Source organism: Pogoniulus pusillus, chromosome Z, assembly GCF_015220805.1.
Source record: "Pogoniulus pusillus isolate bPogPus1 chromosome Z, bPogPus1.pri, whole genome shotgun sequence".
NCBI lineage: Eukaryota > Metazoa > Chordata > Aves > Piciformes > Lybiidae > Pogoniulus > Pogoniulus pusillus.
In genome coordinates, this window is record NC_087309.1 from 46,832,251 (window position 1) to 46,859,467 (window position 27,217).

The window sequence follows — 27,217 nt, forward strand, 5'->3', positions numbered from 1 at the left end:
GAGAGGGGAAAATATAACAAGAGCCAGTGATAATATAGAAGCAATTTAATAATGACAATAAGCAGAACAACAGACCACACAGAAAGCAAAAGCAGAGAGACATATTAGTCTCTACTTCCCATCAGCAGATGATGTTCAGTCTCAGGAAGCAGGGCTGTATACACTTGGTCCTTACTTTTGGAGGACAGATGCCGTGAATAAATCCCCCAAACTTCCAAAGCTGTATTTATAGATATGGGAGAGTAGAATTTTGTTGATTTGTGGACCACACTATGGCCGTGGAAAATAGATTAGAGTGACACAGCATGGCAGGATTTATTCAGAAGACAGCAATCAATTGACATAACTTAAAAGCTACAAAAATTAACTGAACAGAAATAAGTTACAAGCCTTGATAAACTACATCCAAAACCCTGTGAAGACAAACACTGTTGAGTAATGTAACACAACACAAATTTAGGCTATTTAGGAAGCATGCATTTGTAAAGCTGTACACTCAACATCTGCAGTCCTTTGCATAGAAAAATGTCAGCTTTTGAAAATGTTTATCTTAAAAGCCAATAAATTTGTCTGCAAAAGCTCTGGAATAAAACCCAACCCCAAGCCCACTACATTCTTGAGATGATACCTCACTGTTAGTATCTGAAATGTCTGCAAATTAAAATACACTAAAAGAGAATTGAAAAGAGTTAAAACAATGTAATAAGTCAACATTAAAGAAGATCCCTGGATGCAATATGGTCTTAACAAAAAACCCCAATACCTTTATCTGAATGTGCATCTTATTGAAAGCAGCTAAAAGCCTACATAGCAAAAATCTTGGTATACCTTGCTACAAAACTGAAAGACAACTTTAACTGCAAGTAGTGAAAAGTAGAAATTTTTGTTGTCACACTACAGGTGAAAGGCTTCCAGACGCATTCTGTTTGCATCTCCTGTATGTCTCCGAGCAATTCCATACCGCAGTAGCAGCTCTACGTAAGGTGGCCAAAATGAGTCATCGATTGTGACATAGGGTTCATATGGTGTGTACAATAATTTGTTTATAAGACGCTGCAAGATCAAAAGGATTAGATTCAGGAAAAATACTTTATCTCCTTTAACCAAATTCGTACAAGTTCTTGTAATGAGACATACATAGGCAGTGTAAGAAACAAATGGGAGAAACACAAGACCTGTTAAAGGCAGAAGCAAAACTGAATCATCTTCATAACGCATTTTGGTGTAAAAATTAGAACCAGAATTCTGCTTTTATCCAAACTGTTCTTCTATCTGTTAAAAATTCTTAGTTGTTTCTGAACAGCATAACTGTAAATGTCCAAAAATAATCTGAACATGAAGGTCATAAGATCCTCATACACTTAACTTTTAAATCAGTATCTGTTAACTTAAGATTAAAAGCATAATAAAGAAAAGAAGCTAGGGTGTTTTTTTAATTACTTGTTCAAAATCATGAAGACTTACTGTCAATAAACAGTATTTCTTCCTCACTCTTTCAGATTTTGGCAGAGAAACATGTCATTCTTACATTTTTTCTAAAGTTCTCTCACTGAAATGCTAAGCCCCAGATGTCTTCGTAGATCAACATGAAGTTTTCTGTATTTTCTATCTTTGTGTGGGTATTAGAAATAGATTTGTACTTGGAAAAGTTAAACATTGTATTTCTACTTTACACTCATTGTTTGAACATCACACACTTTTGCACCTCTCAGACGGATTAACCAAATTCTTAATATTTCTTCTCTGGGAATAATCATCACCTTACAACAATTCATGTCCTCCTGATACCAAATAATCACTGTTGGAATTCATCCCATGCTGCTCTCTACTCACCCCACATACTTCATAGAATCAACCAGGTTGGAAAAGACCTCCAAGATCATCCAGTCCAACCTATCCCCCAGCCCTAACCAATCAACTGGACCATGGCACTAAGTGCCTCATCCAGTCTTTTCTTGACCACCTCCAGGGACAGTGACTCTACCACCTCCCTGGGCAGCCCATTCCAATGGCAAATCACTCTCTGGAAAGAACTTCCTCCTAATATCAAGTCTGTACCTCCTCTGGCACAACTTGAGACTGTGTCCCCTTGTTCAGTTGCTAGTTGCCTGGCAGAAGAGACCAACCCCTGCCTGGCTACAGCCTCCCTTCAGGTAGTTGTAGACAGCAATAAGATCACCCCTGAGCCTCCTCTTCTCCAGGATAAACACCCCCAGCTGCCTCAGCCTCTCCTCATAGGATTTGTGTTCCAGGCCCTTCACCAGTCTTGTTGCCCTTCCCTGGACATGTTCCAGCACCTCAGTATCTCTCTTGAATTGAGGGGCCCAGAACTGGACACAGTATTCAAGGTGTGGCCTGACCAGTGCTGAGTACAGGGGAAGAATAACCTCCCTTGTCCTACTGGCCACACTGTTCCTGATGCAGGCCAGGATGCCATTGGCTCTCTTGGCCACCTGGGCACACTGCTGGCTCATCTTCAGCCTACTATCTATCAGTACCCCCAGGTCCCTTTTTTCCTGGTGGCTCTCCAACCACTCTGCCCCCAGCTTTTCTACTTAATGCTTCTGGGTGATTTAGCTTTCCCAATTTAAGTAGTTACAAATTTAAATAGGTGCAATTTAAGCAGGTACAAAACATTCTGTCTGCCTCTTCTCGCTAAGGTAAAACTCAAAATTCTTACTATCAGGCTTTACTTTTTTCTTCCTTTTCCATCATTGCTATTGAAAAAAAACCAAACCAAACCCAAATACACAGAACAAAACAATTAAAAAAAATCCACAAACTGAAAACCACTGCTCTTCTTTTTCAGACCATTCTGCAGAATTGTTCCAGTTAATGTTTTTTGTACTTATGTGCCCTGGTTTTGAGTATTTACTCCAAACATGTTACTTAGATTAATTGTTACTTAGTCTTTTCTGTCGTCTGGTACTTTATTACAGCCTATACTGTCTGCAACTTTATCTATATTTGCATTATGAACAGTCTTACAGATCTTAAAGTAGTTCACCAAATTCTCAAACAGGAAGTAATAATCCTCAAAATGTTTAAAAGGAAAATAATTACTGTATTTGTAAACAACTGCAGCTCTTTAGTGGAATAAAAAGTAGTGTAATAAAAAAATCTGAGATTTGCGTTAAGTTTACTGCTTGCTTACCACATGTTAATTTAATGAGGTAGGTACTGATATGCATAAATCTTATAAATGCATACACTCAGAATCATAGAATAGAATAATAGAATCAGTCAGGATTGTAAGGGACCAAAGGATCATCTAGTTCCAACCCCCCTGTCATGGGCAAGAACACCCTATCCTAGATCAGGCTGGCCACAGCTTCATCCAGCCTGGCCTTAAACATCTCCAGAGATGAGGCCTCAGCCACCTCCCTGGGCAACCCATTCCAGGCTCTCACCACTCTTATGCTGAAGAACTTCCTTCTCATATCCAGTCTGAACTTACCCACCTCCAGCTTTGCTCCATTCCCCCTAGTCCTGTCACTACCTGATAGCCTGAAAAGTCCCTCCTCAGTTTTTTTGTGGGTGCCATTCAGCTATTGGAAGGCCACAATAAGGTCACAGCCCCAACTCTTTCAGTCTGTCCTCATAGGAGAGGTGCTCCAGCCCTCTGATCATCCTTGTAGCCCTTCTCTGGACACGCTCCAACATGTCCACATCCCTCCAGAACTGGATGCAGTACTCCAGGCGGGGTTCCACCACAGCGGAATAGAGAGGGAGAATCACGTCCCTCCACCTGCTGGCTACACTTCTGCTGCAGCCCAGGATCTGGTTTGCCCTCCAGGCTGCAAGTGCACACTGATGGCTCATGCTGAGTTTCTCATTCACCAGCGGACCCAAGTCCCTCTCCTCAGGGCTGCTCTCCAGCCAGTCACTGCCCAGCCTGTATTTGTGCTTGGGATTGCCTCGACCCAAATACAGGACCTTGCACTTGGTCTTGTGAACCTCATGAGGTTGGCTTATGCCCACCTCTCCAGCCTGTCCAGGTCCCTCTGGATGGCATCCCTTCCCTCCAGCATGTCTCCTGCACCACACAGCTTGGTGTCATCAACAAACTTGCTGAGGGTGCACTCAATGCCTCTGTCCATATCACTGACAAAGATGTTGAACAAGACTGGTCCCAGGACTGATCCCCGAGGGATCCACCATTTAGCTTGGTAAAGTAAATGTCTTAAAAATGTGAACTTCTGTTATTTAAAAAAACCCCAAACCACATGGAAACTGAGGAGACTTGGTGAGAACACATACACTGTCTGTAGTTCTGGTAATTAGTATCTCTACACAGCAACTCCTAAATCTGCAATTACAATACAAAGATGACTTAGCATTTATCTCTAAAAAACTGTTACCTGTATCTAAGAAAACACTTCTAACATTTCATGGTCACTTGATGCTAGAACCAAGTGACTCAACAAAAAAACCCTCCCATAAAACAAAGATGAAGGACATCAAGAATTTCCTTCAGGACAGCTACAATTCAAAGTAAATCTGAACTCTTGGAAGTAGTTGCATTCTTCCACCTGAAATTGGACATTACTTGGATGTGCTCATGTTCTGAGGACATTAACGATATCAGAAAAAATATGAAGGGCAATTTTCAAGCATCTGAATGTGGCTATTTTAAATTCTGATCTGTTTATAAGGTCTGTCTAATTTGGCATTAATAGACACGCTGAGATAGCTGATGTACATAAAATGGTTTTGATGATGTAAACCCAAGGTCTGGGCTTTAGACTAGAGTACAACAACATCACAGTGACCAGATTGTAGCATCTTAATACCAAAAAGTTGTTATTCTTAGAAGCTTTTCTATGGAAAAGAAATTTATTTGGGGAATTCTTACACATAGACATTTAAAATGGCCTGAATAGTGTTGATGGTGGATGAACAGGAAAATTCATTTCAATGCTACATTTAAAACAGGAAGGAACAATGCTAGTGGAAAGACTTTTGATGCTCCTTCAAAACTGTGTTTTGCAATTAAATCTCATTAATTCCACTGCAATTAAAAACACACACTAGGAAAGGCTCACATACTTTAAAAATTGATTAGAAATGCATTAATCAGATTGACTCCCTTATAAGAGAAGATAACCCAGTTAATATTAAAGGAAACTTGCATTTGCCCTATTGCAACTCTTATTGCATACTTCTGAAATGTTATTATTGTAACAGTGCAAGATGCAGCATGAAATAGAGCATAGCATTTGCCTTCCCTAGTATGAGCTACTAAGGCTCATTAAAATTTTTGAATACCATTACAAAATCATAAAATAAAGGATAATAATTTTCCAACTCAACATGAAAATTTAGTTATCTCAATTATTGACACATCTCCTGTAAAAAAAAAGAATGCTTAATGTGGCAGGAATCTGACATAGCATTCTTCTTTTCAATTAACTATATGCCATATACTTACTAATACTTAATATAATCAGATTGAAGTATTGAAAAACCCTCCAAATCTCTACACAAAACCCATCTTACCTCTAAAATGTCCTGCAGTGTTAACAGTTCTACCTCTGGATCTTTAGAAAATTGCTGCAAAAATAACCAGCCAGCCAAATTAACAAAGTCCAAAATTAAATACTCATGAAAAATGTTAATCAGTTATTTGATTGCATAGTACAAAACAGATTAAGGCTTTTACTTATATCATAACAGAAATGCAATGTAGTATTGAAATCTACCAGTTCAGTATTGTACAGTTTAAATGCAACTTTCTAATCATTAGAAAAAGATTAAACTTATGTGATCATACCAGATCTACCTGGGCTTACATTTCAATAAAACCAAGTAGAATCACAGAATCAGCCAGGTTGGAAGAGACCTCCAAGATCATCCAGGCCAACCTATCACCCAGCCCTATCCAATCAATCAGACCATGGCACTAAGTGCCTCATCCGGGCTTTTCTTGAACACTTCCAGGGACGGTGCCTCCACCACCTCCCTGGGCAGCCCAATGGCAAAACACTCTCTCTGGCAAGAACTTCCTCCTAACATCCAGCCTATACTTCCCCCAACACAACTTGAGACTGTGTCCCCTTGTTCTGTTGCTGGTTTTCTGAGAGAAGAGACCTGCCCCCACCTAGCTAGAGCCTCCCATCAGGTAGTTGTAGACAGCAATGAGGTCACCGTAGACCATAACTGCAATGTAGCACAGTGCCAAAAACATTATTTGAGTATGATCTGTTAGGAAAAAATTGTGCCTTTTGTGAACTCCAGAAAAATCTTTACAGTATGAACTTGGCACAACTCAAGACTTCACTTCATACTGCCATAATATTTTTTCATGATTTACCAGTGAATACTTTTTCTTTCTAACTGAATTATTTTTTAAAAAACGCCCAAGAAGACAGAAAGAAACAGAAATACTATCATTTTGAAAAAGAAAGAAAATCTTGACAACATTCTTTGTTTTCTTTTGCAGCAAATTAATCAAGTTATTTGCCTGTAAGCTTACACAGGCTCCTCAGGCAGCAATACCAAACTGCTTGTGCTGTTGCACAGTGAACCCGATTATTTTATAGCTTTAATCCTTTTTCCCCCGTCCAACTTCATATTCAATAAAGGAGACAATACAGGAGTAGCTGTCAACCTGCTCATTCAGGTTGACATATTCAACAGCAGTCCTAAATCCTAAGATTTCAACAGCTGTGCAGCAGCTTGCACAATCTCATTTGTGGAACAGAAGAATACAAGCAATAATGAATTTATGGAAGGCACGTCCTTGCTCCTTTTCCCCAGTCACAGTTCTGAACATTCTCATCTTCAGAATGCCACAAAGGAGACATACTGTGCTCCTTGGAAACGTTGCAAGCCATGGAGCTAGGGCTACAGAATAACTCACCACATAAGGCAAGGAAATAGAATCTACACTAAGCAACAGCAGAATACTCCTTATAGTGATGATGAAGATACTTTGCAGCCTCAGCTGTTGTATTTCCCTGGCCAAAAATACTACAATGTAACTCAGGCTGTGGGTACAATTTCAACGTTTCGGCTGAAATCAGAATATGACTTCAGTAATTAATAAAACTAATATTCAAAGGATAAAACCCTAAGAATATTAGTGTAAAGAGGTTTGCACTCACACATAACTACCTAACTTGGTTTGGTAGGTTTATAATATATGTTGTATATATTATTTTTTAAAAAAATGTAACTTACATATTTTTAATACCAATATATTAAGTACCTCAAATTAATTAACGCATGTGAAATAATTTTTAAGCAGAATGCTCAACATATACTTGTTTAACCTAAAATGCAATTTTCATCTCCCTTTCATGATACAGATTTGCATAAGAAATATTTCTCAGCATAGTGCTTTTCATATTGTGTGGAAAAAAAATGTCTTTTTCTAATCCAAGATTTAAAATGCAAGACAATTATTACCTAAATGACTAAAGGTGTTGGGCCAAGGCCCAGAAGCTAACCTGAACTGCTGTTACTCAGTCTTCCCTCTGACTCCCAATCCCAGACATTTGATGACTGATGAAACGATGGTGGCACTAGAATAATGAGGCTTGGAGAAGTTCACTCTGGTATCTTGCCTTACAGACATCAGCCCCACCCACTTGTCCTCACATAATACTGAGAAAACACAAACTGCTTCCACAAAGTCAAGGAAAACTACTGACGTACAGAGTTAAGAGTTCAGTGCTTCCAAAGTACTGAACCAACCTGGTAATAGATGTGAATAACATGTTTCCTCAAATCCATGTAATAGTGAATCTCATTCTCATTACTAATGCCAACAATTTATATATCTGATACAATACAGAAAACAATATAGGTGAAAATGGCTGTTTCTCCTGCCTTCACAACTAATCATTTAGATGCAGATTATGTGGGACTCATGTTTGAGCCACTGAGATGCAAGTGAGTCAAAGAAAGTATAGAAATTGCTATGAATTTACAAAAAGTGAAAAGAAACACAGTTTTTCTGACAAGTGTTCTAAAGAGTTAAGGAAATGCATAATAAAGACCTCACTTAAAAAATTATAATTAAAAATTATATTTAAAAAAAAAGAAGGTGAACTTCTGCGAGCGGAGGAATGGTTGATTGATCCCAGGCACCATGGACAATAATTTTTAATTTAGATTTTAATAAGGAAAATTGCAAGGAAGAGAGATGAAGACAAAGTAGCTAATAAGAACTTCTGACAGTGTAACGGCACCTGAGAAATCTGAAGAAGTTCATTTTGCTCTGGGGTGGGAGATTTTACATAAAATCTTCCTCATAATTGTAAAACACACGAGTCTACTGCTTCTTATATTCAGAGTATATCTGGGATATCACCATGAGCAACTCAAACCAGCTTTGGTATTGGCACTAACTTGCTGAGTGTGTTGAAATGGGAGATCTCTGGTGGTCACTTCCATTCTGTATTTTTCTATGACATCACATAAGTGGGAACAAATAAATTGCTGTATCTCATTATAGGAAATATGCATTTAGGGAAATAATCATAGAACCACAGAATGTTAGGAGCTTGAAAGGCCCTCCAGGGATCACTTCCCTGTCAAAGCTGGATCAACTAAGGCAAGAAATGCATTCAGGTGGGTTTTGAAACTCTCCTAAGAGGGAGATTTCACAACCCCTCCAGGCAGCCTGTTCCAGGGCTCTAGCACCCTCTCAGTAAAGAAGCTTCTCCTCATGTTGAGGTGGAACTTCCTGGGTTCCAGCTTATACCCACTGTTACTTATTCTACTACTGGGCACAACTGAAAAAAAGACTGACACTTTCATCCTGATACTCATCTCTCATATTTATAGACATTGATAAGATGCCCTCTCAGCCTTCTCAACAGTAAACATCCCCCAGTCTCTGTGTCTTTCTTCATAGGAGAGATGTTCCCTAATCAGCTTTGTAATAATTACATATATGGGGAAAATGGACAATCACTTTGAATACATCTGGGAAAGCTATTAGTGTTTGAAGATGTTTGTCCTAGAACAACTTTTAAGATAAATAAAGACCAGCAGATAGAAAGATGACATATCAGGCTGAATTTAGGAAATTTGATTGAAATACAACTGTTAATTAACCCTGAAAGCTTTATTTTTTTCATGTTGGAGAAAAATGCATTGTATTTTGTAATTGCATGAAATGGAAGGCATTGACATGCAGCAGAACTGTAGAGTACTGTGTGCAGTTCTGGAGCCCCCAAAACATTCAACTGTTAGAGTGAGTACAGAGGAAGGCCACAAAGATGATCAGAGGGCTGGAGCACCTCTGCTGTGAGGACAAGCTCATAGAGTTGGGGCTCTTCAGCCTAGAGAAGAGAAGGCTTTGAGGAGACCTTATAGTAGTCTTCCAGTATCTGAGCCAGCAGTGTGCCCAGGTGGCTAAGAGAGCCAATGGCATCTTGGCCTGCATCAGGAACAGTGTGGCCAGTAAGATGAGGGAGGTTATTCTTCCCCTGTACTCAACACTGGTCAGGCCACACCCTGAGTACTGCATCCAGTTCTGGGTCCCTCAATTAAAGAGAGATGCTGAGGTGCTGGAACATGTCTAGAGAAGGGCAACAAGGCTGTTGAAAGGCCTATAGGAAGGCTGGGGAGGGATTATTTACAAGGGCTTGTAATGACAGGACAAGGGGTAATGGGTTTAAACTGAGAGAGAGGAGATTGAAACTAGGTGTTAGGAAACGGTTCTTTACAATGAAGGTGGTGAGACACTGGCACAGGCTGCCCAGAGAGGTTGTGGATTCTCCCTCCCTGGAGGTGTTTAAGGGCAGGCTGAAGAAGGCTTTGAGTAACCTGTTCTAGTGGGAGGTGTCCCTGCCTATGGCACAGGGTTGGAACCGGATCTTTGAGATCACTTCCAACCTAAACCATTCTATCATTCTATAATAGAATAAGATATTTGAAGATGCTTGAATAAGACTTTGAAAAAATATATCAAGCCTTGTGGGCTGCATTTGGTATTTTCATGTGCAAAATTTGTACTCCTGTGCAAATGTTCAAGGTTCATCAGCAAGGAAAAAACAGGAAGAAAAACACAAGGGCTGCTTTTGTGATGACTGAGCTAGTAGCTCTGTTTACAGATACGCATCAGGGTAAGCCAGGGAATTAAAAAATTGTCTAGCAAACAAAAAAGCTTTGCCAGTTCAGTTAGCAAAAGAGAGAGTATAAGACTGCTGTCTATAAATATATCAGGAAGATACAACTCAAGAAAAAAAACCAAACAGTTATTCTGAGGATAATACTGGTGTAAGAATACATGGGATCTGTGTTAGACTAAGCGAGTAAATTTAGACTGGAAGTTAGGAGACAGTTTCTAGCCAGAGCACTGAGATACTAAAACAAACCTCAATAGAAACAGTAGGAACAAAAATAATTTGTTTTAAAGAAAGCTTAAAGAAATTATATTTGGTTGTCTCCAATAGCAGAGAACTGGTTTAAAGTAATTTCTGCTTCGGCAAAATACCCCCTGACTGCCCATTTTCTCCACAGTTTTAAGATAATTTTTGGCCCAGTTTGCCTGAACAGAAACTGGTGTTTAACGTCCCAAACGACACTGTAATTGTAAATGCGTCTCCAAAAGCACTGATAGACAATTAACATCTACTCTTCCAAAGAAAATATTAATCCATTTGCCTAGTGGAGTAAAAAAAGAAAAAGGAACGGTTTGGGGTGAACTTCCCACCATTTCCAAATTTGGCACAGCGTGCAGTTCAGTAAGAAACACAATATATTGCTATGCATCTCATCAGGATATGCATTAACAAAGAAAACAGTCAGATGGAAACAATACGAACCAAGCTGAAAAACACCAAATTTAACCTAAATGATCAGCTGTAAGAACTGTAATGATTTTGAAGTTAACTGCAGATTCCACGCTGGTAACTTTAAAAAGATAATGCAGAAGTTGGTAATTCCAAATTTAATAGATATTAAGAAAAACCTTACCTCATTTCTTCTGTCTTTCTCTGGAAGGGGAAAATGTTTTTCTAGGAATTCACTAAAAGCATTCAAGAGTTTTTCCTTATGTATCTGTAGCTTCCAGATTTCATTTTGCAGTTTAGATTCTTCAGGTTTTAAACTAATAGCAAAAACACAGCAACAGAATACATTTCACATGTTGCAGGTATGGATTACAGAGTTGCTCCTTGTTTTCTTAAATAGATCAAATATGTTTTACGAGTTTGCTTGCACATTTGCCCTTTTTGATATTTAAATTCTTAAATATAAAAAAAGGTTTATTTGTAAAAAATACCTTCTCGTGGAAACTTTTTCAAATTCCTTTTCTGTCTCTTCTTTAATTCCAATAAGAACATTTAGTATCTCTTTCTGTTCATTTTCCCACTGCAGTTCTCTTTGAAAATGAAAAGTAGGAAACAGCACAACAGATAAACAGATAGTTTTCCAGGACTGTCAAAAAAACACCCCAAAACTCAAAAAAAACAATTTACAGATTTCATAAGACAGAATTATTGTATTACCTTTTCAGATCTTCTTCCAGCTGCTTATTCTTTGACTGAACTGTTTGCAGCAGCATTTCAAGCTCATCCTTTACTTTCTGCAACTATAAAAAAGTAAAAAAAAACCTACAGTCTGCAGGTAGCCCAGTCTATAGTATTTGTTGTATGTAATATTACACCTGTAAATCTGGTAAAGAGGAAAAAAAAGTCTGTAATTTTCTTTCCAGTGGTGATCCCCAGGGATCAGTACTGGGTCTAGTTTTGTTCAATATCTTTATCAATGATCTGGATGAGGGCATTGAGTGCACCCTCAGCAAGTTCACTGATGATACTAAACTGGGGGGTGGCTGACACCTGTCAGGCTGAGCTGCCATCCAACGAGATCTGGACAGGCTGGAGAGATGGGTGAAGCCAAACCTTATGAAGTTTGATAAGGACAAGTGCAAGGTCCTGCATCTGGGGAGGAATAACAACAGGCATTGGTACAGGTTGGGGGCTGCCCTGCTGGAAAGCAGCTCTGTGGAGAACACTCCTGAAAGCAGTCTGGTAGACGGCAAGTTCTGCTGCATGGGACAGCAGTGTGCCTGTGTGGCCAAGGGAGACAGTGGCACCCTGGGGTGCATCAGGAAAAGCATGTCCAGCAGGTCTAGGGAGGTTCTTCTACCCCTCCACTCTGCCCTGGTGAGACCACAACTGCAATACTGTGTCAAATTTTGGGCTCCCCAGTTCAAGAGAGACAGGGACCTGCTAGAAAGAGTCCAGCGGAGACTCACAAGGATGACTGGGGGACTTGAGCATCTCTCCTATGAAGAAAGACTGAGAGACCTGAGTCTGTTTAGTCTGGAGAAGAGAAGACTGAGAGATTTCATCAATGTATACAAATATCTGAGGTTTGGGTGTCAAGTAGATGGGGTCCATCTCTTTTCACTGGTCAGCAGCAGTAAGACAAGAAGCAATGGCTACAAATTGAAACACAGAAGGTTTCACCTCAACATGAGAAGAAACTTTACAGTGAGAATGACAGAGCACTGAAACAGGCTGCCCAGAGAGGGTGTGGGGTCTCCTTCTCTGGAGACTTTCCAAACCTGCCTGGATGTGTTCCTGGGTGAAATATCCTAGGGGATCCTGCCTTGGCAGGGAGGTTGGACTCGATCTCTGAAAATCCCTTCCAACTTTTACAGTTCTGTGATTCTGTGATTCTTAAGAAATACAGCCATAGTGTGACATTCTTTTAAAATCCATCACTCAGAAAACAAAGATGCTGCCAAGAAAGTCTAATGGCATCCATGAATTAGATAGTCCTCAGAGTCATGAACATATCTGGGAGGAGAAAGAGGGAAAAATGAAACTACTGCAGCCAAAAGCTATATGCCATGCTGAAGTCCAGGAAAAATGGACAAGATCTTTCCTTGGTCCATTATGTTCTACATAATACTATTTTTAATAGTTTGGGGTTTTTTTAATATAAACTTCTTAGACACAAATTATGAGAACTTTTATATTTAGCTCAAAGAAACAAAAATTGTGAATATATTCTACAGAAGCAAATAAGCCCCATATATGTGCAAACCTGAAATTAAAAGTTACAAATCAGGTATCAGATGAAACATGCTAGTGCAAATGGAAGTGTGTAACCAAACAACTTGTTGATAATGATTCATAAGAGCTGGACTCCCTGCTGGGAGTGATACTAGAGGGAGGAAAGTTCCTAGGAAGCAGAAAACAAAAAAAAAGAGTTCTTTTTTAAGCAACAGCCACAGGAATACTATCAGGTCATATTGCATGCTAATATTAAAAAAATATTTCCTGATGCTACTCCTAACACGATTCTTGCTTGTTCTTTATTCCAAGGTTGGGAGAATTCAAATTAATTGCAGATTATTGCCACAGTAACAATACTGTCTCTTTTGTGTGAGACATTGCATTATTTCATATGAACTACAAAAAGCAAGCTATAAAAACTTTTACAGAGATCATTCATTACAACTAGTAAATTTCAGCTGTTATGATAAAGGTGAAGAAAAATATTAGAACAAAAATGCCTAAAGAAACATACACAGTACCCTATTTGCAGTCCACAGGAGTAGTCATAGGAAAATGTGGCAATTGTATACACTTTAATTTTTTTGTCTTGACAAACAAAAAGACTTACCTCTTCTTTTCCTAATGCTAACAGTGCATTTGGATCAGCAGAAATTACTGAAAAATAAATGGAATTTTTTTTTAAATCATTTAATTGGGTGATAGAGACTTCTTTATACTGAAAAGCAGCCCAGGTAGGAAGAAATCTGCATAGCTTCAAAAAAAAACCAAAACAAAAACAAGCAAAGAAGCAACAAAAAGTACAACAAACCAACACCTACCTGGGATGTCAACAGCAGTCTAACCACATTCTGTGGGCTAACTTATCATCACTGTTTAGCAAGTTAAATTCAACTGAAAGAAATGTGATGTTAATGCTTCTGCATTAATTTTTATACCTGAAGTAGCTCAGGTATATAGTTATAGATACCTAATGCTGAAATGAGAAGTACAGTCATACTTCAAGACAAGCAAAAGCCTGACTTTTCCAGTGGAAGAGATTTCATCAACCTGACCACTGTGGACAAATTCTTCCAGTCGTCCAACTCCTTGTTACCCAGCCTCCCAAATGCTATCACATTTAAAGAATTCTGAAAGCATGTCACCTCTTTAAAAGAACAGCTACATGCAGGAAGATAAAAGTTCCAGCAAGAGCAATGTCCTAATTCCAACTCTGAGCAATAGCAGTACATAAACGGAAATACAGTACTGTTCAGTAATGTAGTAATGATTCCTTAGAATGCTTCTGCAAAATGCAGTGACTTATGGTTTGTGGATTTCCCGAATAAAAAGTGAATTGTTGCATTTGATAGCCTTCAATGCTCTCAAATCAGTTCCCACTTCCATGTCAACTTGCAGCACCTGCGTGAAAGTAAGATTTTCTCAAAACTGGAGCATTTGAATTTGAACAGGGGAAATGAAAGCTACTCAAACAGATTTAAATCTTAGCATGACAGTAATTTTATTTCCAGACATTTAAAAAGTGGTGCTTGTTCCAAGAAAAACAACCAGCAAACTGCTGAGGTCAATATGTCTCAAATTATGTATCACAAAATCTGTTTTAGAGAACTACTGTCTCTAAATTTTGCCACAGTATTTGAGCAGAATTCCCCCACACTAAGCTTATATGTAAGCGCTGTATGAGGTAGTGATCTGTGCCATTATTAGAGTAAGATTTCTTTAATGGTATGAATATTCTACATACACAGGGTAAAATGCATTGGTGTGCTTTTACTCATATTCACTGGTGTATCCAAAGGAACACATAGACCTCTACTTCCCACCCCCTTCTCCACACCATGACTATCACAAGCCTTCACTACCTGGAATTATCAATTTCTACTATTGGTTTCTAACACTTCTTCACTTTTAGGTACCTAATTCTGAGTATGTGCTTCCCACTTGATATTCATATTATAATATAAGCCCATATTTTCTTAGGAAAGTAATCACTAGCCCTAACTTCGTGAAGAAATACTGCAGGTCTGAAACAATTTATGGCAGTTCTTACTGTGAAGAAGAATATAAGTCAACCCACTATCAGTTAAGGCTGTTTTCTGATATGAATTACTCCACTTGCAAAAATCAAATGTCAACCAGAACTGCCTAGGTTTACATAATAAAACTATTAAGCAAAATACTACTAGATGCTGGTAACATAAAATTAACTACTATGCACGTTTATAATAAAGAGGAATTTGTCAGAATATCGATATTTTGCAGAGAAAAACAGAACTTATACAGTGACCACAAAACTATGCAATACAGTTTAATATATGGTTGCCTCCACGTCGTCATTTTGCAAAGGTAAAAGGTTCTTCTATGAGCCAAATGCTTGCAAAAAAAAAAAAAACTAATTCAACTTCAGCTCCAAACCTACATTAAAAGTACCAGAAAGAACAAGAGACTTAATCAGAAGCTCTGCATGGTGAATATGAATCTGTTTGCCAGTATTGTGCCCAAAGAAATACAGAACTTCTAAAATTGATGCTTAGAATTAAAATGCTGACAGGCCTTCATTTACAAGAAATGACCCTGATATTTGTGATCTACTAGTAAATTGTGTGAAATTACTATTTCTGGTATTTCTGTTTACCTAAATTCAGAAAACTCTTTTTAATTGAGCACATTCTCCTTCAAAATAAACATTAGGTAGAAAGGAGCCAAGATGGACAGAGAATACATAAGCACAGCAGACTTGATTTTCATACAAGTACTAAAACGCTATTCAAATTCTTAGCAGCAATTTTTTTCTTGCCTCAGAAAGGCAAAGATATAGCTGCAAAATATTATTTTCATTGTAATGTGCAGAGATCATTTACCTAGTACAAAATGAAGACTTCTACTAATGAAACTTATCACCTGGGAACAAGTAAGAATGGCTGAGCAACACAAATCACCAAGCCTGTAAAAACAGTTCAAGTCCCAAGAATATTTAAGCCAATAGCTTACAGTCTAAAATAGCGACATATTCTAGTAAGAAAACCTGATATTTAATCCAGAAAAAAGAAAAAAAAAGGCAAATGTTTTCAATTAATTTGCTTTAAGCCAGCAGTGTATTCACAAGGAGCAGCCAAGAACCTGTACTTCCCAAATTCTTTCAATGCAATACTTTTGGTGATGTACCTCTAAGAAGCATTTGAGGCTGACCTTCTTAGAGACAAAGCACATGAGCTATGAGTTTATTCTAACAGAGCTATTTATAAGAAAGAAATATTTTTTTTCCATCTCCTCTATTAGCCTCTTCTACCTGGTGGCAAGTGACAGGACTAAACGGTTACAAGCTGTACTAGGTGAGGTTTAGGCTGGATATTAGGAAATATTTCTTCACAGAGAGTTATCAAAACTTTGGAATGGTCTGCCCAGGGCAGTGGAGCTACCATCCCTGGAGGTACTTAAATGGTGCATGGACCTGGTGCTTAGGGACATGGTTTAACAGTGTCCTTGCAGTAGTTGGGTCAAAGGTTGGACTTAAAGGTCTCTTCCAACCAAAGATACTCTGTGATTATTGCATCGCAATACGCCAAGGTACATGAACTTTGAAGTAACCTGAAGCGACTCCAATGTTCATCTGAAAATGCATTTCCATCTGGCAAATGACAAAATATGGAGTTACCATCTGCTGTTTAAAACACAACTCTACTGTTACGCAAACATTAAAGGAAAACCAAGATTTTTCTGGCATAAAAATTACTCAAATGAGTCAATGTATCAAAGATTGACCAGTAAGTTTTCCTGGGTTGAAAGGTGCCAACAAGTCCTTGAAAAAAGCTGTCAGTGTTTACCAGAATACCAATGACAGTTTAGTGTGAACTGGTTTAGGAATCTGCAAATGAGATATCTAAAAAAAAACAAACAAAAACAAAACAAACCTGAATAACTTTATTTACACTTAGATTTTGAATTATTTTATTTTCAGTGTCTGGTCATATCAGCTTGTAACAGAGTGAAATGAGTCAGCACTGCTTAGGTACAAAAAGAATTAGGAAGAACTAGGGAATTGATACTTTTTTGACTGATAACATCTAAGAAATCTAAAAGGTATCACCTGTCTCAGTGGCTTGTGATTTTCAGGATTAATAAGTGACCTAAACTTGCACATTCTTAAAATGAACTGAAGTACCTTTTATAATCTCTTCTTGACCTGAAATCTGAGCCTTGTTAAATTCAAGATAAATTTTATTATGATGTAATGGGCATACTGATGAGGGTTTAGTTCAAAGTTTCTGAGAGTGGATCATAACACAACACTCTTGTGAAGTATTAATGATAAAACCACAAAGAAAGTATGATTAGTAATATGTCTGAGTAAATTATTGTTCACTTATGAGCAGTATTTCAAAAGAAAAAAAATCATCTTCTTAAAAGACAAAATGAAGACAAATTTATTTGTCAAAGTAGTTCTTCTGTTCTACAAAGGAAATGCAAATGAAAAATGAAGATGAAACAATCACAAAATGAGAAATCTGAAGGATAACTGCATAACGCACTTCTGTCATTTAGTTAGGATAACAATTCATCTGTTTAACTGACTGATGAATAGTTACATGAATCATGCATTTATTTTCCAGAATCATTAAGTTAAGTTGCAGGACTGAGTGATTAAGAATTCATTTTGAATTATAAGTTCACTTAGAACTGAAGTGCAAAAAGAAAACAGAAATGAAACACACATGCTACTGTGGTATTTAAGTAATTATAGTCTGAAAATACAATCAGAAGACATTTTATATATGTATTTTATATATGTACTGTTCATGATATATAAATGAAAAACTTTGCAGAAGTGTGAGCATATCTTGCATGAAACAAGTTACTTACATTCAGGTCTTCTATTTTGCCACTGTTTGCATTCTGCTGTTAAAGCATTTGCTTGCATCATTAACAAGGAAAGCTGTATAACAAGAAGCATTTATTGAAGTATGTTGAATTGTATCAGAGTAAAATGAGATAGAATGGGATAAAAAAATCTATTTATATTTATAAAGCACAAAAATAAAGAGCATCTATTACAAAGCCACTTACCATTTCAAGAGATTTAAAAAGTCACTTTCAGGGATCAGGAGTATTTTTTATTATTTTTTTCAAATGAGGTCAGAAGTACTCAGTTTGGTTATCACCAGCAAAGCTTACTAATAGTGCATTCAACTTATTCATCTGGATCATGGGTAAGCATACCATGGCCCTAGAACTGACCCCTAAGGAGGAACGCTGCTGGTGACTGGTTACCAGACAGATGTAGCTGCCTTGCAGAGGACTTGGGGTGCTGGTTAATAAGATGCTTAACACAAACCTGCAATGTACACTGACAGCTCAAAAAAGCCAATCACATCCTGGGCTGATCAAAAGAAGTGTGGACAGCATGTCAAGGGAGGTGATTCTTCCCTTCTACTCTGCTCTTGTGAGACCTCACCTGAAGTACTGCATTCAGCTTGGGAGTCCCCAGCACGGAATGGACGTGCATCTGTTGGAAAGGAGTTCATAGGAGTGCCAAAAAGATAATCAGAGGGCTGGAGCACCTCTCCTACAAAGACAGGCTGAGGGAGTTGTGTTTGTTCAGCCTGGAGAAGAGGAAGGCTCCAGAGAGACCTTAGAGCAGCCTGTCTATACCTGAAGGGGGCCTACAGGAAAGCTGTATGGTGATATGACATGGGGCAGTGGTTCTGAACTAAAGCAAGATAGATTTGGATTGGACATTAGGAAGAATGTTTTCTCACGGGTAAATAGTGATAGAACAAGAGGGAATGGCCTCAAGCTGTGACTGGGTAGGTTTAGACTGGACATTAAGAAATACTTTTTCACAGCAAGAGTGGTCAGGCATTGGAATAGGCTGCTGTGCTAGTTTGAAGCAAGCTAGAATGTTTTGGTGAGAGAAAGTAGATAATTGGCTATGACAGGAAAACATGGTTGTGTCTCTTCTCTCACAGTCCCACTGAGAACTATGGGAACAAGAAGTAAACATTAGATAACATTCTCCATTTTGTCTTCACTCTGCTTTTGCCTTCACACTGAGCAACATCTCATTAACCTTGCTGCCACTAACCTTCCTTCTTAACCTCTTGGCTGCACCTCTATTCTTTCTCAGGATTTGGGGTAAGGTTGAGAGGGCCAGGGGGGGGTGTTGGGGTGGTTTGAGAACCCCTCCTGGGGACTTAGGTTTCTGGGAGGGGAGTTGTGCTTCTGTATTACTTATCCTTTGTATATTTCTGTATATAACTGTATATATTGTAAATATCTGCTTGTATATTCTGCTAGCTGTAAATAAATAGCTTCATTTATATTCCCAGAGTCCATCTGAGTTAGCTGGGACATTTCCAAAAGTGTGGGGGGCGGGTTACAGCCTAAACCACCACAGCTGCCAAGGGAGGTAGTTGAGTCACCAACTCTGCACATGTTTAAAAGTTGTTTGGATGTGGTGCTTGAGGATATGGTTTAGGGTGAACCTTACAGAGGAGGGATATCAGTTGGACTTGGTGATCCTGAGGGTCTTTTCCAACCTTAATGTTTCTGTGATTCTGTGAAGAAGTTTCTTACTATGAGGATGGTGAGATACTGGAACAGGTTGCCTACAGAAGTTGTGGACACCTCATCCCTGGTAGTATTTAACACCAAGCTGGATGAAGCTTCGAGCAATCTGGTCAAGTAGGAGGTGCTGCTGCCCATGGCAGGGAGGTTGGAAATAAGCGATATTTAGTGTCCCTTCCAACTCAAGCCATTCTATGATTCTGTGATCTTGTGAAGTTACATAGCCCTCCATTTCATTTACTATGTTAGTCATTTATCACATTATTGTTTTGATTGGAAAAGACCTTTATCATCAAGACTAAACCAGCACAACCAAGTCCACCACTAAACCCTATGTGCTGCATCTACATATCTTTGAAATACCTTCAGATGATGACTCAACCTCTTCCAGGGGCAGCCTGTTCCAATGCTTGACAAACAAAGTGAATAAAATTTTCTTAATATCTATTTTTAAACTCCTCTAGCACAACCTGAAGCCACTTTCTCTTGTTCTATCACTTGATACTAGGGAGAACAGACCAACACCAACCTCACTACAGTCTTCTGTCAGATAGTTGTAGATAGTGGTAAGGTCCCTCCCTTCAGCCTAGTCATCTCCAGGCTAAACAACCCCAGCTCCCTCACCCATTTGCTGGGAGTGAGGCCCAAAACTGAACAGAGTATTTGAGGTACAGCTTCACCACTGAATACAGAGAGATGACCACTTCCCTAGTTCTGCTGACCACACTACTCCTGATACAGGCCAGGATGCTGTCTGCCTTCTTGGCTACCTGATGAAATTGCTGTTCATAGTCAGCTGGCTATCAGTCGGCATCCCTGTGTTTCTCTGGTTTGCAGCCACTCTTCCCCAAGCCTGTAATGCTGCATGGGGTGGTTGATACTTAAATGCAGGAACCAGCTCTTGGCCTTGTCAAACCTCATGCCATTGTCCTCAACCTATTCACCCAGTCTGTCCACTTCTTTCAGTAAAGTGTCCCTATCCCCAGGAAGGCCAACTCTCCCACTCAACTTGGTGTCATCTGCAAACTCAATAAGGGTGCTCTAAGTTCTCTCTTCCAAATCATCAATGAAGACATTAAACAGAAGTAGCTCCAAAACAGAGACTTGAGGAACACATATAACAGGCTGTCCACTGGATTTAAGTCCATTCACTGCCACTCTTGGGGCCCAACTCCTGTGACAAGACTACATGTAACTTTTCTGCTATAGATAAATACAACTTTTCAGTATTTGCTAGAAAGGTACTTCAGAATACAGCTTCAAAGTTAACACTCTCAAAAGTTGACAGCTTTACTGTTAAATGGAGATAATTTAGACTCCTTTTGGAAACAATATCTTTACAGAAAAGTAAATATTTTATGAAAAAGGAAAAAAAAAGAAAATACTCTTACCTTGGGAGTCAAGTTTAGCACTGTTTCCGTTTCTTGAAGTAATATCTTGCTCTGGTACTTAGTAGGAAACAAACAAAACACAAGCAATGACTACTTACTCTTGTCTTTTGTAAGAAAGAAACAGGATGCTTAGAAACTCAAACAAAAACCAAAAGTTGTTTAATATAGGAATAAAATTTTGACTTGGTCCTAATTTCAGTTAAGTGAAAAGTAGAAAATTAGCAGCTATAAAAAGCTGTGTGATTTGAAGAGAAAGGCAAGTTATGAGAGAAAAGCTGATGCTAAGCAGTTTTTGCAGACACAGCAGAATCTTATAGGATTCTCCGAAATGTTAAAACATTGTGCTCCCCTGGGATTCCCAAAATAACCCACTCTAAAATGTAATTATTAGCCTATTGAATCCTATGTTGGAATAATTTTTACTCCTGAGGATGCAGCTGTTGCTTTGTGTGAATGTATGCTAACACTATTGTTTTAGCTTCTTTCTCCTCCCATTTTGTTTCACTTTCCTTAAAGATCCAAAAAAATTGTGAACAGCAGCTGAATCCTGTCTTGCATGATGCTAAAGAGAAAAGGATCTCAAGTCTCACTTTTCTGATACTCTCTGGTACTACCAAAGCACAAAAAAATTGTTCAATAGTTTTAACAGATACTCTCATTCCATTGAACGATATCATAACATTGGTATACTGTAAACAAATACAGATGCTGCAAGACATTCTTAATCTCTGCCAGCACATACATCTAACTTTGGCCTTCGCGAAGTCCTTTTTCCCACCCCCCCTCATTTTCTTGCAGTGGTTTCTTTGAAGAGGGTTAGGCAGGCATGCAGTGAAGGAATGGAAGGTGAACAGTAAAAAAAAAAAAAGGTGAGGAAAGTTTACAATAAATCTAGACTATCACTTGTGACCTGCATACCTCTCCCATCTGCTTCCAAATAGTATCACATTCCTTCAAGAGTTCTTCTATGGTGTCTACAGGATGAACTACACCACCGCTGCTCTCCGGCAAACACTCAGCCTATTAACAAGAAAACAGTACAATTATCATTTAGATATAATTATTAATAGGCTACTGAATTGTACCTACTACATGAGGTCAAATATGTAATACAGCAATCCCTCTGAAGCTGAAGATTTCCTTCAATACCTCTACATTTCTGCAGTTATTCAGTAAAACCAGTTAACTATTGCTGTAGTAAAGTTTGAAGACGGCAGTTTAAAGTTGGACCACCAAGTCCTAAATTTTCAAAACAGCCTTGGTTATCCACAATGGTGGGTTTTATTTTTTGAAAACTTTATTAAAGAAATTCACTTTACAAAGCTATGCTTTTGTTCCATATATCTGCAAAGCTCTTAAGCATAGTTACTTCTGCCTTGTTTTCCAATAAACAGCGTAATCTATTTCTCTGTATGACAGCCTGGATTACAAATCTTTTTGATTAAAAAATTAAAATAAATAAAAGCACCTGAAAGGTGGACAGGTGACCAGGAAAAGATGGCATTAAAACAGCCAAGAGAAAAATCAACCGAAGTTAAACTAAAAAATCTGTGATAGATAAAAACGCATACAAATGTAGAAATTTAATACTAGTTACATCTACAGAAAGATCTGTGAATGACAATAGGAATTAAGAGGGAAAAGAGCAACAAGGGCCAAAATGGCAAAGGGAGGGGTTTTTTTAAGGGAAACCAACCAAGAGGTACTTCCTAGATGTACACGATGCTGGAAGTCTTTAAAAATACTTAAATAGACTGCTAAGTGCAAATACATAGATGTTGAAAAGAGATGTTAAAAACTACAGAGATCTAAGGAAAACGTAAGTATCTCTGCCACCTTAATGATGCACAAATTCCTAACTCCTCATTTTGCTAATTTTCAGAACAAAACCTCACCAGAGAAAGATATGTTGAAAACTCAAATCATTTAAGAGGAATTAGATACTCAACTAGCACCTCCAAAGCTTAAGTATGCCAGAACAGAGTGAAGAAAAAAACTGGAATGTCTCACTGAACACTGGAAGCATTGTAGAGAACTGAAACGTAGCAATAGTTTTACTTCCTCAGAAATTTGTTGCATAAAAAAATTAAAATCAATACACCAGAAAATCTGGATTGCCATGATCCAACATGGTCCAATGAGTGCTGGTTTTGAAAGGAAAATCATTATCTTCTCAAGAGATATCTTGAAATGTCTCCATACCGTAAAAGAGAATCAGTTCACCTAATTTAGTAAGACTTCTGACATGCCTCCAGCAAAGTCCCCCACAGAAGGCTAACAAAGAAACAAAGCTGTCTTGAGGGGCAGTGTACTTTTTTTTCCCCACTGAATGCTGTTCAGGAGGCAAAGAGGGGGAAAAAAAAAAAAAAAACACGAACAGGTAATTTTTGTCATGGGAAAAGACTCAGCAGCTAAAAGTGCCTGCATTTAAAAAAAAAAATCTACAGCAGAACACTTTCAAGATTTGAAATTAGTTCTGGAATGGAATAGATAGCCCCATCATCACCCCAACCTCCTGTCACAACTCAGTATCCCAAGCCAACTCTGGGCAGCTAGGATTAAAAAAATGTCCCTGGAGTAAATAAATGCTAAACAATGCCAAACAGCTGATGAGTTAGGTTTATTAGAGCAAATGAAAACTCTTGGTAATGGACCAGAGCAGAGGGAAAATACGAACAAAAATTGAGAGAGAGAGAGAAAGGTAGAGTTAATTAGTGAGGGAGACAACTAGGGAAGGTGTCCTCCTGGACCTGCTTCTTGTGAACAAGGAAGAACTCGTGGGGGAAGTAAAGGTTGGTGACTATCCAGGGCTCAGCAGTCATGAGATGACTGACTTCTCTGCCCTTGGGGAAACAAGGAGTGGGGTTAGTAAAACTGTGACCTTGAATTTCCAGAGGGCAAACTTTGGCCTGTTCAGAAGACTGATTGACAAAGTCCCTGAAGGATAAGAGTTCAGGAAGGCTGGACGTGTTTCAAGAGGCAGAGGAGCAGGCTGTTCCTGTGTGTGCCGAAAAACTAGTTGTTGGGGAAGACGTCCTGCCTGGCTGAATAGGGACATCTGGCTGGACCTCAAGAACAAAAGAAGAGTCTATGGTCTTTGGAAGGGGGGGACAGGCCTCTCTTGAGGACTATAAAGATGTAGTGAAACTATGCAGGGAGAAAATTAGGAGAGGCAAGGCACAGCCAGAGCTCTAACTAGCTACAGCCATTAAGGATAATAAGAAATCTTTCTACAAATTCATTAGTAACAAAAGGAGGACTGGGGAAAATCTTCATCCTTTATTGGATGCAGAGGGAAACAGTGACCAAGGATGAGAAAAAGGCTAAGGTGCTTAATGCCTACTTTGCTTCAGTCTTTAGCACTCAATCCAGCAGTTCCCTGGACACCCAGCCTCCTGAACTAGGAGTCAGGGAAGGGAATGAGAATGAGGTCATCATACTAAATGATCTGCTACATCACTTAGATGCACATAAGTTTATGGGGCTTAATGGGCTACACCCGAGGGTGCTGAAAAAGCTGACAGATGTGCTTGCCAAACCACTCTCCATTATTTACCTGAGTTCCTGCTTAACTGAAGAGGTGCAAATGGACTAGAGGGTAGCAAATATAACATCTATCTACAAGAAAGGAAGAAAGGAGGATCCAGGAAACTACAGGCCTGTCAGTCAGACCCTGGTACCAGTGAAGGTCACAGAGCAGGTCATCTCAAGTGCCATTACAGGGGACACAGAGAGGACAACCAGATCAGGCCCAGTCAGCGTGGGTTCATGAAGGGCAGGTCCTGCCTGACAAACCTGTTCTCGTTCTATGACAAGATGACTTGGCTACTAGATGAGGGAAAGGCTGTTGATACTGACTACACAGACTTTCAGAAAGCTCACAACACTGTTTCCCACAGAATTCTTGTGGACAGACTGCTCATGGCTTGGACAAGCACAGGGTCTGCTGGATAAGCACTGGCTGGACAAAAGGGCCCAAAGAGAGTTAAATCCAGCTAGTGGCCAGGCCACAAGTGGTGTTCCTTAGGGTTCAGTGTTTGAACCACTCTTCTTTAACATCTTTATAGATGACCTTGACAGAGACATAGTGTGTCAGCAGTAAGTTCACAGGTGACACCAAGTTGGGTGGCAATGTTGATCTGCATAAGAGCAGGGAGGCGCTACAGGTGCTGGAGTAAGTGCAGAGGGAAATGAAGCTGAACGGCCTGCAGAGTAAATCTTATGAGGACCAACTGAGGGAGCTGGGTCTGAGGAAGAGTAGGCTGAGGGGGGACTTCATCACTGTCTACAACTACCTGAAAGGACATTGTGAAGAGGTTGGTGCTGATCTCACAGGCAAGTAGTGACAGAACAAGAGGGAATGGCCTCAAATTGCAATTGGGTAGGTTTAGACTAGATATAAGGAAAAAAAATTCACAAGAGTGGTCAGGCATTGGAATGGGCTGCTGAGGAAGGTAGCTGAGTCACCAACCCTGGATGCATTTAGAAGTCGTTTGGATGTGGTACTTAAGGATATGGTTTAGGGTAAACCTTATAGAAATATTGGTTGGAAATGGTGATCCTGAGGGTCTCTTCCAATGTGAATATTTCTGTGTTTAAGAAGTAACAGAAAGATAACACCATCCCTGGTTCTCACAGGCATAGTCCAAGTCATTCAGTGATGGTTGTACATTCCAGGAGGGTCTCCTGTGTTAAATACAACAGCTGGATCCTGAAAACTGTGGTCCTTTTATACCGTTTTGCACTGGGGGATGGGAAATCTGTCCAAGTCACAAAGACACAAGGAGAGGTGTGCATGAATGAGGTGTGCACAGAAGGTTGTGTCTGGCCTTTCAGGGGTGCTGCTGCAGTGGTTTTAAAGAGGGAATTCTCACCTCTGCAGAAATTATGTCTTTCCATTATCAACCCATTTCTCCAGCCCAGCAGCTCTCCTCCAGGGCTACCAAGTCCGTGGAAAGCACCACCCTGTGGTGGTAATGTCACATCTTGTTTGAGACAATACCGTAATTGTGGGCTATCGGCCCCTCCCTGCCAGCTGTTTTGAGACTATAAAGGATTGGGCTATCATATTCTTCTATTCCTGGAGTACATGGCACAAAAGGAAACCCTCATAGGTTTAAACTGCTACGATTCTATTACTGCTATCCTTCAAAATGTCCATAAACGATCCCACACAAAGTTTTATAGTGTATATATTATGAAGAGGCTTCTATAGCGCAAGCCAAATTGACTTGTGGTCCCCAAGACGACACAGTGTACAGACAGAAATGCAATGTTCGCCTGTTCTTCCTTGTAGCTTGCAGTTTTGCCAGTTTCTGTTTGGTAATTATTCGTGCACCGAACCTGAACGCTTAAGGGTTATTTCTGCATGCCGTTAATATTAACACATTTCATTTTCAGCATTCCAGTAATTCTTCATTCTCACTTCGAACTACTTAATTAGACTTTAAAAAACCTCGAACGGACGAGCATGCATTATAGGATCTCAGCTAGCCAAGCAAACGGGGCTTATGAGAAATATCTGCCTCACATAGAGGACAACTAACTAACGGCAGGAATTTACAAATGAGAATGCAAAACAGGACAGGGAAAAGGAGAGAGGAGAGAGGAGAGAGGAGAGAGGAGAGAGGAGAGAGGAGAGAGGAGAGAGGAGAGAGGAGAGAGGAGAGAGGAGAGAGGAGAGAGGAGAGAGGAGAGAGGAAGGCGACAGGAGTTCACCTTCGGAAGAAGAGTAACAGCGTGGTACAAACAACATCACAAGAGGTTAGACAGGGAGACTCTCATGCTCCCTGAAATAAACCCCAGAACTACACCAGCTACAAGATATCATCCTAAAGGAGGTTACACCTCACAGGTGATGCTTGAAGACAGCCTTTCCCAGTGCGGGGGCCGGAGGTCACGGGAGGGCAGGGCAGGGCACGGCATAGCACGACAAGACTCGACCTGCCCCGCCCTGCCCCGCTCCCTTTCCCCTCACCACCCCCCACTCGCTCCCCAGCAAAGCAGCGGCCCTTAAAAGGCCTTCAGTCCCCTGGAGCCGCATCAGTTGCCTTTCTGTGGGGCTGAGGAGCGGAGCTGCTTCCCTCAGCCGCTCACCCCTGCGAGCGTGGCGCGGCGGCCCCTTCCCGCACGTTACCATTGCGGCACAGCTCCGCTTCCCTCCGCGCAGCGCCAGGCGCTCGGCTCCGCGCGCTCCGCAGTCACTGGCTGCGCCCGAGCCGTCGCTTTTGAAACGCCGAGCGCGGGCGGGACGGCGGGAAGAGTCCCGGGGCAGTG

The 27,217-nt window shown here is 39.8% G+C and overlaps 1 protein-coding gene across 2 annotated transcripts; it reads right to left on the minus strand.

The window, feature by feature from the left end:
- Positions 1 to 30: 30 nt before the first annotated feature.
- On the minus strand, positions 31 to 27,210 carry CENPK (centromere protein K). 2 transcript variants are annotated; one of them, XM_064139941.1, is made up of 10 exons: positions 27,078 to 27,210; positions 21,860 to 21,961; positions 20,942 to 20,998; positions 17,847 to 17,919; positions 13,597 to 13,643; positions 11,466 to 11,548; positions 11,240 to 11,338; positions 10,933 to 11,065; positions 5,500 to 5,553; positions 31 to 1,053 (listed from the first exon to the last, which is right to left on the minus strand). In XM_064139941.1, exons 1-10 carry the CDS (start codon positions 27,078 to 27,080, stop codon positions 895 to 897), a joined length of 810 nt encoding a protein of 269 aa, XP_063996011.1. In that variant the 5' UTR covers positions 27,081 to 27,210; the 3' UTR covers positions 31 to 894. The 2 variants fall into 2 exon arrangements, with proteins under 2 accessions (XP_063996011.1, XP_063996009.1); XM_064139939.1 differs by lacking the exon at positions 5,500 to 5,553 and having other exon boundaries at positions 27,078 to 27,202.
- Positions 27,211 to 27,217: the final 7 nt, after the last annotated feature.